Source organism: Drosophila montana, unplaced genomic scaffold (assembly GCF_035044405.1).
Source record: "Drosophila montana isolate Dmon_TW-CO22-7 unplaced genomic scaffold, ASM3504440v1 contig_2127_1, whole genome shotgun sequence".
NCBI lineage: Eukaryota > Metazoa > Arthropoda > Insecta > Diptera > Drosophilidae > Drosophila > Drosophila montana.
The window spans coordinates 964,638-983,127 of record NW_026997035.1 but is presented as its reverse complement, the minus strand read 5'-3'; the positions used below and the strand labels follow the sequence as shown (position 1 = coordinate 983,127).

The 18,490-nt window shown below is 44.1% G+C and overlaps 4 protein-coding genes and 1 long non-coding RNA gene across 9 annotated transcripts in view; 3 read left to right on the top strand and 2 right to left on the bottom strand.

Annotated features, from left to right (window-relative positions):
• Nucleotides 1-60: 60 nt before the first annotated feature.
• Diap2 (Death-associated inhibitor of apoptosis 2) lies at nucleotides 61-2,472 on the top strand. 2 transcript variants are annotated; one of them, XM_064680496.1, is made up of 3 exons: nucleotides 61-576; nucleotides 705-1,713; nucleotides 1,779-2,472. In XM_064680496.1, the coding sequence occupies exons 1-3, from the start codon at nucleotides 232-234 to the stop codon at nucleotides 1,865-1,867; spliced, it is 1,443 nt and encodes a 480-aa protein (XP_064536566.1). In that variant the 5' UTR covers nucleotides 61-231; the 3' UTR covers nucleotides 1,868-2,472. The 2 variants fall into 2 exon arrangements, with proteins under 2 accessions (XP_064536566.1, XP_064536565.1); XM_064680495.1 differs by having other exon boundaries at nucleotides 62-642.
• Nucleotides 2,473-2,735: 263 nt separating this feature from the next.
• On the bottom strand, nucleotides 2,736-3,494 carry LOC135427070 (EEF1A lysine methyltransferase 2). The gene has a single exon (XM_064680497.1). It carries the CDS (start codon nucleotides 3,432-3,434, stop codon nucleotides 2,787-2,789), a length of 648 nt encoding a protein of 215 aa, XP_064536567.1. The 5' UTR covers nucleotides 3,435-3,494; the 3' UTR covers nucleotides 2,736-2,786.
• A 392-nt stretch (nucleotides 3,495-3,886) lies between these two features.
• Nucleotides 3,887-7,060, bottom strand: LOC135427042 (uncharacterized). Of its 2 annotated transcripts, none has more exons than XR_010435979.1 (3): nucleotides 7,003-7,060; nucleotides 4,890-5,135; nucleotides 3,887-3,968 (listed from the first exon to the last, which is right to left on the bottom strand). It is a non-coding gene; the product is annotated as an uncharacterized LOC135427042 (long non-coding RNA). The 2 variants fall into 2 exon arrangements; XR_010435978.1 differs by lacking the exon at nucleotides 7,003-7,060 and adding an exon at nucleotides 5,268-5,469.
• Nucleotides 3,934-14,014, top strand: bdg (bedraggled). 3 transcript variants are annotated; one of them, XM_064680459.1, is made up of 8 exons: nucleotides 3,934-4,144; nucleotides 8,058-8,911; nucleotides 10,325-11,595; nucleotides 11,657-11,824; nucleotides 11,889-12,168; nucleotides 12,233-13,017; nucleotides 13,080-13,318; nucleotides 13,378-14,013. In XM_064680459.1, the coding sequence occupies exons 2-8, from the start codon at nucleotides 8,119-8,121 to the stop codon at nucleotides 13,898-13,900; spliced, it is 4,059 nt and encodes a 1,352-aa protein (XP_064536529.1). In that variant the 5' UTR covers nucleotides 3,934-4,144; nucleotides 8,058-8,118; the 3' UTR covers nucleotides 13,901-14,013. The 3 variants fall into 3 exon arrangements, with proteins under 3 accessions (XP_064536529.1, XP_064536531.1, XP_064536530.1); XM_064680461.1 differs by having other exon boundaries at nucleotides 3,935-4,144; nucleotides 11,660-11,824; XM_064680460.1 differs by lacking the exon at nucleotides 3,934-4,144 and adding an exon at nucleotides 4,187-4,363 and having other exon boundaries at nucleotides 13,378-14,014.
• A 2,227-nt stretch (nucleotides 14,015-16,241) lies between these two features.
• sli (slit guidance ligand) overlaps nucleotides 16,242-18,490 on the top strand; it is a 77,204-nt gene continuing 74,955 nt past the window's right edge. Inside the window, exon 1 of the mRNA XM_064680437.1 lies at nucleotides 16,242-16,839. The gene's annotated coding sequence lies outside the window, so the exon portion shown is untranslated. The remainder of the gene's footprint in view (nucleotides 16,840-18,490) is intronic.

Genomic DNA, 18,490 nt, shown 5'->3' with positions numbered 1-18,490 from the left:
TGTGAGTCACAGATGGGCAGATGTTGCTCAACTCTATAAAATGGGTAGCCAATAATTTTAGTGCAGCGAACGGTCACACTGGCGGGCAATCAATAAACTTTATTTTCACATCAGCCATTTGGTTTGTTGGTTCTTTTGTTAAATTGCAGCTGAGCAAATTACATCATTGCCTAGTTAAACGCAGTGACAAAAGAACCACGCGACGCCCATTCACATTTGTGATTCACAAACATGACCGATCGTCGCCTGGAATTGGAAAGCGAACGATATGCGACGTTTATCGAGTGGCCAACAAATGCACCCGTCCAGGTCGAAGATTTGGTGAAAAATGGGTTTTTTGCCACGGGCAATTGGCTGGAGGCCGAATGCAACTGGTGTCACATACGCATCGATCACTGGGAGTACGGTGATCAAGTGAGCGAGCGACATCGTCGCGCCTCACCCATTTGCTCAATGGTATTGGCGCCCAATCACTGTGGAAATGTGCCCGTGGAGCCAGCTGTCGCCGCCGTCGCCGCCGGACAGAGCAGCGACTGCGAGGGCAACAGCGTTGTGGACGGCGGCACCACACAGCAGGTACAGTGCGCTTGCCCGGATTTGCTTGTCGAAGCGAATCGCCTCGAAACGTTTAAGGATTGGCCCGTTTGTATTTACCCTCTAATAGTGACAGGCATTGCCAACTAATTAGCTTCCGACCTTTGCAGAATCCGAATATCACACCACAAGCTTTAGCCAAGGCGGGTTTCTATTATCTAAACCAATCGGATCATGTGAGATGTGTGTGGTGCAAGGGCGTCATTGCCAAATGGGAGAAGAACGACAATGCCTTTGAAGAGCATCGACGCTTCTTTCCCAATTGTCCGCGTGTACAAATGGGACCATTGATTGAGTTCGCTGGCAAGGATCTGGAGGAGCTGGGCATACAGCCAACAACGTTGCCGCAGCGCCCTCAATTCGCCTGCATGGAGGCGCGACTGCGCACGTTCAGCGACTGGCCCATTACAAATATACAGCCCGCTGAGCCACTTGCCCAGGCGGGCTTATACTATCAGAAGATCGATGATCAGGTGCGTTGCTTTCACTGTAACATTGGCTTGCGCTCCTGGCAGAAGGAGGATGAACCGTGGCACGAGCACGCCAAATGGTCGCCAAAATGCCAGTTTGTGCTCCTCGCCAAGGGACCACAGTATGTGCAGCAGGTGCGTAAAGCCGCAGCAGCAGCAGCATCGCCAACGGCTGCCACAGCGCCACAATTACCCATTAGCATTGGCAGCGCCATGTGTGCGCCGCCAGCCTGTGAGGCTCTGGCACTCGGCATAGATGTGGGCATTGTGCGCAGCACAATTGCCCGAAAGCTGTCCAGTTCGGGTTGTGCCTACGATACGCTAGACGACCTGCTCCATGCCATATTTGATGATGCAGGCGGCACCAGTGCCGCACTGGAAGTAACTGAGCCGTCAGCAAATGCAGTTATGACACCAGCGCCCATTGATTGTTCGGCCACCACGAGCAAAGCGGCTGCACTGGAGCCGCCCAGGCCAGCAGTCGTTGAAGCTGCAGCTGCTGCAGTAGAGCCTGCTTCGGTCAACAGCTCAAGTCCCAATGGCAATTTGTCGCTCGAGGAGGAGAATCGCCTTTTGAAGGATGCGCGCCTGTGCAAGGTGTGTCTGGACGAGGATGTCGGTATTGTATTCCTGCCCTGCGGACATTTGGGTGAGTGCTAAATGAAATCTTCATGTACTTGATAACTGAACGAATCTGTTTCTCTTTGATCGCAGCCACCTGTAACAATTGCGCGCCCAGCGTGACCAAATGTCCCATGTGTCGTGCGGATATTAAAGGATTTGTTCGCACTTTTCTCTCTTGAAGCAATGCCAGCTGCATACCCTTGTCCTTAATTGAAAGACCCTAGCATAATTAATGTCTACTATGTACTTGTAACGCCTAAACAACCGTTGCGGATGGTGGTGGGCGTGTCTATCAGCTGTTTATCGTTTGCTAACTGGTAGTTAACGCACTTGAAATGTTAGTTATTTCTGTGCATCAAATATGTAAGCGTATTATGTGAGCTATTATTTAAAAGAAATCATCTCAACTGTTAAGAGAATACCCTAGCAGCGCAGCTATGACTAACTAAACATATACATATATAGATCAATATGGGCTTATTGGTTTTTAAACATTGAACCCTTTTAAATATTTACAAATATCACAAACAGCCAAATTCTATTGTTATTCTTAGACATAGATCGTTAGCGCCCAGTTTCTATTTTCATATCATTTACAAGCTAGTTGAAACATATGTATATTTAACATGCTGTTTGCCTGCAAGGGTATTTATAGAATTGGGCTGCATGAAGGCACCACAGCTGTCTATTTCTTGTTAATCATTGTGTTATTAGTCCGCTGATTTATTGCAGTACACCAAAATGGAACAACAATAATAAATAAATATATATAAATGTTAAATTACCCCCGCATTATCATTGTGTATGCAACTACAGTTACAGATAAGAGTGCTGCCCAGTCAGTGTGTTTTTAAGTGCAAACATCATAAAAGGCTTCAAAGCCAGTGTTGCCAAGTCAGCTTTATTCTAGCTGAATTCGGCTTTTTTCAGAGGTCGTCAGCGTTTAGCTACTCTTTGGCATCTCTCCATCTAATTGTGTTCAACAAATGCAGCCATTTCTGGCTATTTTTAACACTAGATTCAGCGACAACTGACAACACTGTTCAGTATTTTCTGTTTATGTGTATTATGGTAAAAAATGTATGTCTTATTTATTTTTCATTTTTTCTTAAACACTACGGAGGTAACCACGTTGCCCACTTTGCCGCCAAATTTAAATGTGGGCGTGGGAATGGTGCAATATTTGACAAAAAGATGCTCGAAGCTCTGCAGCAGCTCGTCCTCCGTCCAGTTGCAGGAGGTGATAATGAACAGGCTGTTCTCGTCGTGCAGCAACTGCGCGACAGTGGCCAGATAATTTGTACGCTGCTCCTTGGGATTGTCTGGGCACAAGCTGACGGCATCGTAGGTGCCCTTGTCGTGGACGATGTCGTAGGTGCCCAGCGTTGGGGATACGCTCTGGGTCAAATCTGCCACATCGTAGCTGATGTTCAGCGCTTGATCCTTGGCTATGCCCTTGGCCAGCTCAATTGCCTTGGGTGAGTAGTCAACGCCCGTGAGCTGTGCGAATCCCTCGTTGGCCAGAGCGATCAGGAACATACCATTGCCGCAGCCCAAGTCGAGCACACGTGCTGTTTGTTTATTAAGGGTCTCCTGCTTCAGCAGCCAGTCCACAATGCGCTGCTGAGAATCCTCGTCAAACCAGATTTCACCCACATCGCCGTGGCTTTTGTAGTTTTTGATTTCTCGAGTGTAGCTGGTTTCCCAGTACTCCTTTGTGCCTAATTCGGAACCCTCTAATTCCATTTTAATTTATGTTATATTTTATGCGGCAAAACAGAGGTGTATGAAACAGCTGTTCAATAACAGCAGCGCAACTTAACATTCTGGTTAAATGCTGTTATTGGCGACAACTGTTATCGATTCTAAGTCGATGATTTTCAACGAGCTTTCAAAACTTATCGATCACAAATTTCACAAGATCGCATTTTTAACATATTTTGAAACAATAGAGTCCAATCTTACGGTCTAAGCTCATTTGTCGTTAAACAATTTTTGAAATGTAGAGTGGTATATTTTTCCCCAATTACTGCAAATTTAACAGTTAAAGTTGACAGCCACTGTTAAGTGCGTCTATAAAATGTATTATCGATAGGCAATAACATGCATAACAACAGTTTGAGGAGTATTGCAAGTTTAGTAACAGCATTTCTTACAGTTGTAGTTGCACTGCTAGCGCCTCTAGTGTTATATTAGCTGTTATATTGTTGTTATATTTGTTTGTCAAACTCGTCAGTTGGCTGTTTCTTGACGAAGCGGACGTGTCTCGCGCGTTCCGATCTTGAAATGAATTTAAAAAAAAGTTCGCACAATAATTATTTTGTTTAGTTAAGCTGAAGTTTGTACGTACCGGGCACAACAACAACGCAAAGAATTGTGGCAGATAAATTTAGAAGAAATCAAGATACAAGATACCAAATACGCGCGCTCGTTTATGTGTATATGGTTGTGTGCGTGTGAGTATTGCATGTATATACATATTTGTGTGCGTGTGTGCATTATGCTAACGGCTGCTACTAAGTATGCGAGCGCAAGCGAGATAGTGAGTGAGAGTTAGAGTGCAACATTGTGATTGTGTGGCAAGAAGAAGCAGAAGAAGCAACGCCAACGCGCTCCCCTTTCCATTGCATTTGTATTTGTGCGATTGGTGGTGCCTGTTACTCTTGATACGTTTCGTAAGTTGACGCTACGAAAAAAAAAATCTTCAAAAAATCGTGTACTGGCCGCGTTTTCGTTTCGAAATAAGCACAATACACGCAAACACACACGAATCTCTCTATCAGCATTTGCGTGTGTATGTATGTGTGTACAACTCTTGCTTAATTGAGGATCCAACGTCGTGTGGTTTCGAATTCTTCTTTTTTATTGTAGGTTTTTAGTGTCAAACGTCAGGTGGCGCCAGCACCTCAGTATGACCAATCCCCAAGGTATTCCCCCAAAAACTGCTAAGCTTGTGCCCAGAAATACCCAGAAAAAAAAAATCAACAGCTCAGCAAATTTCCTTTTTGTTGTGCTTTTCGGTTGCCATAAGAACAGTTATATTTCATACAACTGGGACGCGCTCATCGGTCATGGCTGTGTGTGTGTGTGTTTGTTTTACAAAAAGTATTTCAACAACGCAGTAGCAGCGCAGCGATTCCCGTTATAACGTTGGCATACATATGTGTGTATGTAAATAAATAATAAATTCCGCGTTCTCACTTTGTATATACATCTGTGTGTATGTGTGTTAGTGCACTCTTCTGTTTTTCGATTGCTTAGCAATTGGCAAACGCTGGCTGCGACCCGGCGCATTACTTAAATATTGATCTTAATTGCAATTGCAATACGAAATGTGTTGCCAGCGTCGCTACGCTATTACTCATGCATGCAGTTGACGCCCGTTTCCAGCTGCAACCCCCTGCCGCAGCGCTCTGCCGTCGTGTACTCCCTGTGGTTTTCTCGTGTCTGCAGTGGTTGTTGCCCATAAAAAAAAGAAAAGGAAATGGTACTTAAAAAACGTGCAAAGCATGCATGCATTTTTCTTGCAATATTTTTTGTTAACATAATAATAATAGGCGCTCATTGTGCAGTTAGTACCAGTTTTGTTGCACACCGACACATAAATACAGTGTTAAACAGTTAAACAAAACTCTCGCTATTTGTTGCTCTTGCTGCAGCAGCAGCATCCAGTGTTGGTAGAAGTTGCAATGAAAAATGAGTTACATTTTCAAAAGAAAATAGCTAGAAAATGCTAAGAATATTTAAGCAAATTGCTAGCAATTGCCATACGTTTTATGGGTTTAATTAAGTTATGTTTAAAAATAATTAATTGTTTTCAATATAAATATTAATAGCGGGTGTTACCCGACCAAGTTTTCCACCGGTGGATAAATTAAAATATTCGCCTACTACTTCAAGCCACGTTACACAACATTGTGTATTTTCCGCATTCCGTGAATCATTTTAAACCAATTTGAAAATGTTTAAGTCGATTGAATAAAAAAAAAGTTGGGAATAGACTTTTCGAATACTGAATCACGTCTTTGATAAATTTGTAACACGGACCGTCGAAAAATGAGTTTTGTACATTCGTTGAAGCTCAATTTTCGACCTTTGAGGTAGTTTTTCCCCACTTTCAGAAACACGTAATCATTCAATTTTTGTACCAAGTTTTTGAACAAAGTTTGAATTCGTTTGGATGATAATGAAATTTGTCACATGGAGCCGACAACAAATTTTCCACACTTAGAGAAATTTTTGAAAAAAACTTTGCTTAGTCAGTACAATAAAAATGTAACGAAAAGGAAAGTTAAGTTTTTGAAAAGCCAGATACTGGATAATAGTATTTGGACTTTTAGCTAGAAATAGCCGAAATGGCAACTTGCTGCCAGCATCATGATCAAATGACGTGTGTTGCGCTCTTTTTCTCTCTTCCTCTCTCTCTCTCTCTTTGACTCTCGCTCTAGCTGTTGCTGTGCGTGCGTTAGTGTGTGAATGCCTGTGTCTGTGTATTAATCGCAGCGTCTCAACTCGTTGATTAACTAGTTTTATTTGATTTTTGCTGAATGTCAATTTCATTGTAAATTGCAAGTGGCTGTGGCATTTTTGCAACAACAAAAAACAAGCTGCAGCTGGGGCTTGGGGTGTTTACCATTTTCGCGTGAAGGTCAAGTGCCTCCATATTCCCCCCCGTTGTTAACGTTTTTCGTGTGGCAGCACTAATTGCTTATTGCTTTGTTTACTTTTACTCGACATTTCGGTATTCACATTCGCATTCGAAACGGGAGCGAAATTTAACGGTAGGTAGTCCATCTTTAAGGGGGGAAGGAGGGGGACGCTGTTGGCTACTGCCGCTTGCAGCTTTGTGTGTGAATTTGCGATCAATGGCAGCTGTTCGCTAAATAATTTGACCTCTTGAGTCAACAATTAATATATACAGCTGCTGCTGCTTGATTCTATTAGCTTAAATAGGGTAGGTTCACACAAAAGGCCTCACTGCAATTGTTTGTTAAAAGCTGAGATCTCTCTGTGCTCCGTTTGCAGGCATACTTTATTTTGCGTCTGTGTGTGAGTGTTCAAATTTTATGGCCACACTGGCAGCGACAAAAACTCTGAGAAGGTCACGGTTATATACAAAATAAACTGAAGCGACAAGAAAACCAGACTTGAAACTCTTGTATTTGCTGCTGCTGCTGCTGCTGCTGCTATGAGAGAACACATTTGCTTTAATCGAGGTAACGTGCCAACTATCGCGATCTCGCTGCTCTAGACAAACACAACTACAAATATATTTATGTATGTGGATCTGTGTATGTATATATATAACACTCACACACACATGCTGATGCACAGTCCATAGATTTTGGCACACACGCAGACAAGCCACTCCCTTTCAGCAATAATCAGCAGAAAAATGTTGTATTCAATATATATGTACATATATGTATGTATATATTTACCTATACATACCGCGGATAAAAAAGTTATTAACGGAAGTACATTCACCTGATCAGTTGAATGAACACGCGCCGCGCTGCTTCATTTTTTACTTCTACTTTTTATTTATTTTTCTCTTTATTTTTCATTTGTATGTGTGTATTATTTTGCTATTTACGGCTGCCACAATTTATGGACAGCTGTTTGTTTTGTTTGCTACCTGTCGCCTAGGGTCCACTCACGTGCAAACATCATAAAGCGAGAAGCACGCGCTTGTTTGCATTTGATTGCACTTGGCTATCATGCGAAGAAAACAATTTAAATTAAAAACCACCAATCAGGCGTTCATGTGTTAAGGTTTGAGCTGAACTTTGTTTGCGTTGCGCCTGTGATTTATCACGAGTCGCAGTCACAAGTCACTAAACTTTAGCTATTCAAGGCTTGCGATATGGAGTTAAAACCATTTTTTGTTCATGCATGAACAGTTTTTGCATAACATTATTAAGTATATATATTTGTTTTTCAAAAATTCCAAATATGCCAATAATTTATTATATTTATAACAGCTGTTACAGCTGTAATAGTCACTGCTGTCTCGCTCACGCTCATCTCTAACAGAACCTGCAAAACCTGACCTGCCGCAATTCGTTACTGACCAACACTACTGCTGCTTGTTTATATTCGCAGGATTTTAACTGTTACTCAGCCAATAAACTCAAAACGGTCAAACGATAGCTTATTCAAGACTTGCGCTGCAAAATATCAATTTATTGAATACATGCATTTTATTTAATTGTTTGTGTATACAAAAACTTATGGTATTCTTTTACAGCTGTTACTGCTCTAACAGTCACTGTTTTCTGGTTCACGCTCATCTCTAGCAGAACTTGCAAAACCTGACCTACCACAATTGGCTGTTAACCAACACTGCGTCTGCTTGTTTATTTACAGGATTTGAATTGTCATTTTGCAGCACTGACCCAAAGAACAGCTGAACGGCAATGCGAGCAATATGAACGGCAAAGAACAAGCAGCAGGCCGGGAATTCAAGCGCAATTCAAACGCCTACGCAAGTTTGCCAGCAACAATAACAAATAAAGAGAAACGCATACAGAAGCAGCAGCAGCAGCAGCAGCTGCAACAACAAAAAGAATCGTTACGAGAACCCGAACGATATGGACTCTCGCACAGTTTGTCCAGCGAATCGATGAAACAGGCCTGCGACTATTACGACGACGAACCCAGCGATGAGGATCTGATTGAGATACAGCAAACGCCGCAAAGTTTTTATCAGCAACATCATCAGCAGCAGCAGCAGCATCCGCTTAGCTTTAAGATGCCGCTGTCTCTGGACGATGAGCGCGATGTTCTGTTCGGTGACGTAAGCCAGGAGCCGCCCTTGAGTACGCCCATCAAACAGGCAGCGGTTGTGCCGGACGAGGCGCTCAGTGTGCTAAATGAGCTGGATGCCATACTGGATGTGCATGGCGCATCGCAGCTCCATGGCAACTGCAACTCCATCTGCGACACCCCATCATCAGCCTCCGACGATGACAAGGTTGAGGATTATCTGATGGATTTGGACAACTATCTGGAGCAGCTAGACAAAGAGGATCCATTGGCAATTGCCCATGGTCAAGCGAGCCTAACGCGAGAGCCACGCACACGCACTCTGCCGCTGAGCCGCAAGCGCAGGCAGCAGCACAAACAGTCGCCAGAGGATCCAGCGCAGGATGTCGAGTTCCAGCGTGGCCATCAGATGCGGAAAACCTTTAGCTGTGGCCTGCCACCAATCAGCACCAAAGGTAACTAACTATCCAAAACGGGGCATGAACTCAGCTGTGACGGAACTGTGTGATTCAATCAGAGTTTAAAACTTGTTTAAGATATAAAATTAATGAATCATGTTTCGGACGGATGGACAGTTTGATTAGACAGCTTTTGCTGTGTTTGACATTGAAAGAAACTAGGCAAATGAATTGCAGTTAAAACAGTTTGATTTTTATATGATATAGTAATCTCTTAACCTACCAGATTCTCAGTTTAAAAGCTAAGAAACTGGAGGATACATTTTATAGAGCTGTGGAAGCAGTTCTGTTATATATAAATTAATTAACCAAATAACATTAATTGATTAGTTATTTGTTCTATTTACTTAAGTATTTAGAGCTTCATTTAAATATCATAAATCGAAATAGTTTTATTGCAGCGTAAAAGAAATTAGCACGTAAGAAAAGTGATATTCGGAAGGTCGAAAATGAAATACGCTTGCAAACATATACCACTTTATTTTGAGGGATATTTTCTCTGATATTGTAGATCTTATTTATATAACATAAGCTGTACTGAACTGTGCTTAAAGCAGAGCCTAAAGCGTAAGCTGAAATTCGACCTACAACTGGGGGCAAAAAGTGTTTACGATAAATATCAATTACAGCTTCATTGTGTAACTGTGCATTGCATGCGTGACGTCACGAGCCTGCATGGCTAAGATTCATGAGCGTCGGACTGATAAGCGAGAGGTTGTCGGTTCAAATGCAGCAGTAAATTCAAGTAGGGCAAGCGGCTTTGTAGGTTTGAATTTTCAATACTTTTAATTTGACCCGGGCAAAGCCGGGTAATCTTTAATACAAATTGTAATTTGAGAGATTTGTAGAAAGCAAAAAAGAAAAGTTTCTTAACATTTTTGAGCTTAAGTTCCTATGACAGCTATATGATATAGGGGCAGATACATATGATATATGATATACGGCCGACTTTGACATACATATATAGCATATAGCGCCTGCAACAAATATCAATAACTGTGTCAAGTTTTATCAAAGAAGATTACAATAAAAAAAGGCAGAGACACTCGAAACAGACACAGACGGACAGACAGACAGAGTTTAGTTTATGGATTTGTAAAAATGCGAGATTCAATGCACGTTACAAGTTTCATGAATAAATTATAATACCCTGTGCAAGAGCATCATTAAGCTGTATAATTAAACAGTTCGCTAGAGCTATTTAATTTGAATAGCCATTAAATGTGGCTAAACAAGTTTTATGAACTACTTTACATGCCAATTATCAGACTGAAGCCGAGCCGAGAATTTCGCGAGGCTCACAACTAAATCTCGTGCATTAGTGAAAGTCGCGCTGAAGCATAAACTCATTAACAATTAACATATGTTCATATTCTATCTGCGTGACTCACATTTTGTCTTTGCTTGCAGCCGCCTCGAATGCATCACTGGAGCCGGGCGCCATTACGGCTGCCCAGGTGGACGTCTGGCGGCGTCAGTCAATGCGGCGCGCCATAGAGAAGGACGACAGAAACAAATCCACGACGGCGGAGGAGCGGGCTGAGCAGACGTCGGCGTCGCCGCATGCTTCCACGCTGCTCGTGCAGCTGCCCAGCGAGATGCGGCGCAGCTTCTCGCAGGGCGACTGCCAGCCCGCATCGTCGGAGTCGGAGTCGCAGCGACAGGAACGCGCCCTGGAAATGCTCACCGAGGCGCACATCTTTGACAATCTGCTACAGAACGAGCAGCGCACGGCGCGCGCTGTTAGCGAGCAGCTGGAGCAGCGTCCGCGCCAGTACGGACGTCGTCTCGAGGGGCATCCGTCCATGAGTCCGGCGCGCGGCCTGATCGCATCGCCGCTCAGCCGGCCGCAGAGCGCACCAGCGCAGTCGCAGCGACGCGAGCCCACGCTGGAGACGCCGACGCATGCCATGATGTCCACACTGTGCTCGGAGCAGAGCTCGGCTCGCTCCTCGCGCATACCCAGTCCCGTGTCGCTGGCCAGCAGCAGCAACAACAGCAGCAGCAGCAGCGACAGCTCCACAGTCAGCACTGCCGCCGATCTGGACCAATTGGAGCTGGCGCAAACCCAGACGACCATCTGCAGTGCCAGCAGCAGCAACGGCGGCAGCAGCACCACGCCCCTGGAGCCGCAGCTGCTGTTGCAGGAGAAGTGCGGCTTCAATAGCCAGTGGCCGCATGCCGCCAGTCGCACCCTGGCGCTGATGGGCTGCACCCTGGGCGTGTTCAATCTGTGCCGCTTTGCGGTGCTCACCATCAATTATGGTGGCAATTTTCTGCTCCAGTTTCTGTTGCTCTCCATCATCTTTGGCATACCGTTGTTCTGGCTGCAGATGTGCCTGGGCGCCAAGATTAAGGCGGGCCCCGTTTCCATGTGGAAAATTAGTCCCATCTGTTCCGGGGTGGGCATTGCTCTGGTCATGGTTCAGTGTTTTCTGGCCATCTATTCAACTGTTTCGGTTGCCTGGATTCTTGTCTATTTGCGTGATGTCTTCCCAACGCCGACGCGCAACGTTTATCGCTGGCAGGAGCTAGCCTTTCCGTATCGCTACGATGCGGCCAATGACACTGGCAATCTGACCCACACAGTTGCCGAATATTTCAATATTGTGGTGTTGCAGCGTCTGCATCTGGCCAAGCATCCGGATGCCAGCGGCATGCGCTTCCATGTCAATGATCGGGTAGGTAGCTCAAGTCTGGTGTCTAGTCTTTCCATAATCGGCTAATCTCGCTTTTCTCCAGCAGCTGGCGTTCTATTTGGCGCTCATCTGGGCGGCCGTCTTCCTGATTCTCTGCAAGGGACTGAAATCGCTTGGCAAGCTGACCTATCTGATCAACACGTTGCCATTGCTGGCACTCATCGCTGTTACCGGCAAGTTTGTCAGCGTCGTGGATCCAGCCAGCTTACAGGTACGTCTGCCAGACCTAAGCAATAGTTCGAGTTCGATATCCACTTTATTTCTGCTCCTTTCAGAACGTTTTTGCAGCCAGCGATTTTGACGACTTTCTGGTGAACTCGAATACGTGGACTGCGGCCACACAGGAGACGTTTCTGACATGGGGTCTGCTGGGCGCCTCGGTGATAGCCATTACCAGTCGCACTCATGCCAGCGCCAGCAAGGCGACACTGCGACGCGATGCAATACTCCTGGTGATGCTCACGCTGCTGGGCTTGAGCCTGGTGGCGCTGCTCGCGCTCTGCTGTGTACAGATACTGCGCCAACATGGATACATCTATGTGCCCGGCTCGTTTGGTATGCATCCGATGACTGCGACTTTTAGTTTGGGCTTAAAAACTTTAATTGTTGCACCTTTCAGAGACGCCGGATTGTTATACGTCGGTGTATTCGCTGCAGGCGCACACGAATCCGCAGCTGTTGTCGTATCCGCGTGCGCTGGTGCCGCACTATTCCTCGTTTCTGGGCGAGACCTATCGCCGCAACAAGACCATATTGCATATTGAGAGCGGCTTTCAGGCGTTGCGCTTCATCACGGAACTCTTACCGGCTGTCCTGTCGTTGGCCAGCGATGTCATCTCATGGATCTGGGCGGCTGTGGCCTTTGGCATGTTCGCAGGCTTCGGCCTCGCCCAGCTGTGCGTCATGTGGAAGCCCATATCGAGTGCGCTGGGCAACTCGACGAGCTCGGTGCTGCTCAGCTGCGTCACCGGGCTGCTGTTGAGCATACCGTTTGCCACCGAAATGGGCATATCCATATTGTATTATGTGGACTTTTTGCTTGGCGGCTCCTGGTTTGTACCCATCATTTGGGCAGCGCAAATCTTTGGCGTCTTTCTCATACGCGGTCGTCCCTACAATGGTGACGATCTGGTCAACGATTTGCGCATGTGCGGCTCGATGTCCGCATTCTTGGCGCTCTCCTGGAATGTACTACTGCCCATCGGACTGATAACACTCTCAGTGATTGACTACAAGGCCTCGCTGTCCAATCAGTTTTATTACTGGCGCGGCAAGTCCTACTTCAGCTACTGGAGCCGCAAAATGGGCAGCCTCATACAAATTGGCATTGTGCTCATCATACCCGTCACGGCCATTGTGCAGATCTATCGCTATTTGACCAACGGCCCACCGGATATACTCGAGGTGCGTATTAACCATTCACATACTTAATTTTATTAATCATCATATTTTTTGTTTGCTTTCAGCGCATTCAACATTTGTATCGTCCGCCTCAGGAGGGCGATGAGCCGCTTCGTCCATCGTCAGCGCGCCAAAGAACCGCACAGGCTCGTCGCAATGCGGCCACGCAGCAGCAGGACAATGTACAGCATGATGTACAGAATGATGCGCCGCCGAAATACACGCCGCCGCCATCCTACACTACGGCCACGGGTGCACGACTGGCCAAATTGTTGCGCCAGAGCATACGACGCAGTGTGCGCAGGTAATGTTATATATTTATGTTATAACATTTTTTGTCTGACTTTAATCAACCACTTTCAGAGTTCTCGGCGATTCGTCTAGTCGCACACGTCCCATACTCTCTCTGGACGCTGAATCGCCTTCGCCAGTCGCACCGCCCGATTATCTGAGCATACTCACGAATCCTTCGTGTTCGGGCGCGGGTGCGGGCGGTGCTTCATCCGCTGCCAGCAGCAGTCCCGAATCCATTGAGATTGGCCAGCGTCCAGCTGGCTATGCACAGCGCTCACAGTCGCTGGGCCGCAAGCTGCAGCGACCCGCCTCGGCGACGGCCACGCTGGAGCAGCAGCAGCAGCAGCGTCCATATACGGCCGAGGATGTGGTGACCATATTACGGTCCTCAGTGCGCCATCGGCCGCCGCCACGGCAGAGTGTTGGCATTGCCACAACGCTGCCCCGTCCGCCTACCATGTCCACCCATTTGGAGGATGCCTCATTCCGTTCGATTGAGAATCTGGTGCTCAATGCGGAGCCGCCGGATCAGACGCCGGGCGTGGGCGATGCGGAGCAGTGTGCGCAAAATAATAATACATCTGTGATTTAATGACTAATATCGTATCGTACATATAATACACACACACATATATATATATATATATATACATATATGTGCATATATATATATATAAATAATTCTACTGATGATCACATATCTGCTTGCTTTTTTAGACTTGATTAGCGCTAGTTATAAACGAATACTATTTTGTAGCTATATTAAATAATAATTATGTTATAATAAAAAAACTAATTAGTACTTGACGACAACAACAAAAGTAAAATATTTTCTGAGTAAACTACGCTGTAAAATCTTAAGAACTTAACTCAATTCATGAGAATCGCGTAGTAGAGCTTGTTCTTTAAATTGCAGGGCAGTGAATTAAACCTGAAAGAACATATGTATATGTGCATGCATGCCTACATGCATGTATAAATATGTACATGAATGTATGCTGCATACATTCGTACATTCATAAGAAGTCATGCATACATACTCGCCTACATGCATACACACATATACACACCTAAGTGCATACATGCAGACACACATATACATACGCACATAATACATACATACAAGCATACACATACATACATACATAGATACACGCATACATACATACATCCATAAATACATACATAGATACACTCATACATACATACATCCATACATACATACATACATATACTTTTACATTTGTACATATTTATATAAATATACATACATACATGCATACATATACGCATTTACACATGCATATATACATACACACACACACACACATACTATGTACATCCATACATAAATACCCATACCGCACATACAGAAACTTTAGCAGACTGCCAGCACACTTGTTAATATAACCGAAAACTTACCATTTTAGCCTAAAGACCTTAAATTCATGAGAATCGCATAGTAGGGATCTATTATTAAGTAAGTTTCATTTCATTTACAGGAGGAGTAATTAAAAACTTAAATTAAACTTGGGGTTGCGTTTGGTATAAGAGAGTATATATAAATACATACAGACATACATACAAACACACATAAATACATACACACACATGCACACACGCATAAACATGCACAGATGCATGCCAAAAGTGAAGAACTTGGTCCTCCTTTGGTATGAGAGAACATACACACACATGTACTTACTTACAGTCATATGTACTTATGTATGTACTAACATAAACATGTACATACATACACACATACATATGCATATACATTCGCACCTTTTCTTTCCTTTGGTAAACCAGCATTTAGATTACCCGGCCTTGTCCGGTTACGTTTTTGGGATGGGATAGAATTGGCTGGGTGTCTGGTGTCCTGGGCAGTTTCACAAGACAAACATGTTTGTATATTATTAAAGTCAAGCATTATAAACTTAAATTTCTGTTTTCTGTTGATGTTACAAAAATGCATATACGAAATGATTTTCTAATTGGATTCATAAACTACCCTCTCCACAACAATAACTCATGATTAGAGCCCAGATGCCCGATCTGATGACAATAGGTGCAGGCTACGTGCCCGACAGTTAAGTGCGTGGCATTTGCGCAGCCCGAACAAAAATTTAAGCCGATTAATAAACGTGACCAGTCAACTTTTCAAAAATAAGAATACAAAAAATAAATATATGAAACGGAAGCGCCCGGGTACAGCTACAATGGCAACAAATACGCACAGGAAATGGCGTCTGCTAGATGAAAGTTCAAGAGGAACAATTTTTTTGCAGGCGTGTCTGCACAATTTACCTACATTTTGTTGTTTTTGACTTGCACATTGCCTTTTTTCTAATTTTTTGCGGCTAATCCGCAATAGTTTCAAATAGTCACGCGCGCGCCAATTGGCAGACAATAGGAGTTGCCAATCTATGGAAAAGTAAAAACAACACACTCTGCATAGCTAACATGTGAGACTGAGCATTTGAACAAATTGCATATACAGCACAAATAAACATTTTAAATACAATTATTTATATTAAGCTCAATATAAACATAAATTATTTAAAGTTGTAGTTTATTTTCACACTGTCAAACATCTGGCAGCGCTTGTCGTTATTGTGAACGGACATAGTTACGTTAACAGCGCATTTGAGTTTATAACAGTTGGCCGTGTTTAACATTGTCAGTCACTGTAAAACACCAGCCGCTTACAAGTTGCTAGAGCGCATACAGGGTGAGCGCATGTTGCTATGTATAAAAACGCAGCAGCACGTTGCGTTTTGCACGCGTCTTTTCTTCAGCGCGCGCGTTTTTCTAGCGGCTGAGCGCTCTCAACAACGCATTGCTCTCTCAAACTTTAACAGCGCCTGTTAATCGCCAAACGGAATGCTAATAGCAGCTGTTAACATTTTGTTATTGTGAAATTTGTCGTTGAAGCGTGCGGTCGGTCCGACGGTTGTACGCGATCTTAAACCACGAACGAGGTTTAAGTGCAGAAAATCGAAATAAAAAGAAATTGAAAACGAAAAATTAAAACACTGCTTGAACGCGCCAAACAGAGAACTTTCTGAATGAAACTTGTTTGAGTTGAATGCATTTAATTAAGGCGCGCGCGCGTTTTGCAAGTAATTAAACTAAAAGCTAAATTCTAACTAAGTTCTGTAGTTGTGCAAAATAAAAGTTTTCTCAGCTTTGCCGCTAACAACAACGCCGACGCCGCCGTCGCAGGTCGTCGTCGCCGTCAAAAAAAGTGCTCAAACAAGATTTCCACTTGAAATTCCTGAATTTCGTTCGCGACGCGCAGCACACAAAAAGAAAAATAAAAGAAGAAGCAAAATATAAATCGAAATATAAAAGCGCAATACAAATATATACAAAAAGTTTCTGCAAATGCAGACAGTATTTTGAATGTGTTTATAACGGTGTCTGCAGCTATTTATATGTGTGCATGTGTGTGTTTTAATTTTGTGCAGTTTGGCAACACATTTGGATTAGCGGCGCTTTTTATTTACCTAGACTATGCGCGACTAAACGGTAAGTGTGGCCATTTTTGCGTTGCCAGACTCAATTTGTAGGTGTTAAGGAAAAGCAAAAGCAGACGAGATGAGGAAACAACAAAAACAACAATTTGTTGGAGTTTTTGTATTAGCATTTTTATGTCGCCGTTGGCTAGTTGACAAACAAACGCACACACACACACACGCGAACACAATACACAAAGGATTTCATGACGTTTGGGTGGGACGCTAAACTAACCCTCTGCCGCGGCCGCTGCTGCTGCTGCGCTCTGTCTATGCTGTGACTCTCTCCCTCTCGTTCTCTGTCCTTTACGTATGCTCATTCGCTCACTCGCACGCGCTTAGCGCCGAATGCTGTGCTACTGAAATTCGTAGCTTTTGCGTTGCTGCCTCTGTGCGTGCATGAGTGTGTGTGTGTGTGCGTTGTTTTTATTTATTTTGATGGCGTATTTCGGCATTTCGCTTTGTCAGAAAGCCTCTGCGTAAATTTGTGTGTGTGTGCGTAAGCTTGTCTGCGTTTAGTTTTCTTCTTCTACATTAAAATGAATTCGCAATAAATATTGCCTATGTCAAATAAAAGGGCGATGAGCCAGCCTTTTTCCTATCTACACCAGCCGGCGCCCGCCCGTGTCGCCGATCTAATCTCGGGGGACACTAATGTTTTACGACAATTTGTATGCCTACCAATACAAATGCAAAACTTAATGCACACATCAATGGCAAATTAGATGTACATACTCCAAGGCAAATGTACTAATAACAATCATTGAGTGTCTATCTCTGCTTGAGTGTGTGGCGTGTGTGTACATGTGTGTGAGTGTGTTATTCGTTGACTTGGCTGTTATTCCAATACATTGACAGAGCGGGGCTGCCCACTTATGTATGCCTCGTATGTCTCATTTGGAAATCGTTTTGTTTTTGTCAACTGACAAATTTTTATTGTCTCTCACACTCCAGCACTTCTTAACGCTGGCACACTAATCGCTTACTTAAAAAATACACTCAAAAACGTAGACGAAGGCGATAGACGGAAACAAGTGTAAATAAACAAAACTACTTACGGACACATGCACAAACATGCACACACACAGGCGATAAAATCTATGTGCACTTGCTAGAGATGCGCATTTAAACGTGCAGCAACGATCTGGCAGCATTTTGAATAACTTCAGCAACTGTAAACAAACGTTATTGTTATTAATTCATTGTTAATTTTCGACTGATTTGGACTACTACAGTGGTGTCTCAAAAAATTAGAACGCTTCGCTTTGATCAGCATTGGTGAGAACATCGCAAAGAGGAATTGCTATTGCAATCCCAAAATTGCATCGCATTCACTTGTAAATATTGCTCATCTCTAATGCCTAATACTGTCGCCTGGGCGCTGCATTGGTGGTGGAGCCTTATTGTCCGGCGGCGTTGCTTTAATTTCCAACACGTCTGCCGGAAAAACCACTTTGCTAGCTCCGGACATGGACCTGGGTCTGGGTCTGGGTCTGGGCATGGGCCTCGGCATCGACTACAACTCAGTACTCAGTTCTAATTGTGCTGGCTGCCCAGCTTTTTGGATTCTAATCTGTGCGTGTCCATTGATTTACGTCTCTATTTGGAATGTAGTGCAATCGATTTAGTTTCGATGTTGTTTAATCAAAGCGAAAACAAACTAA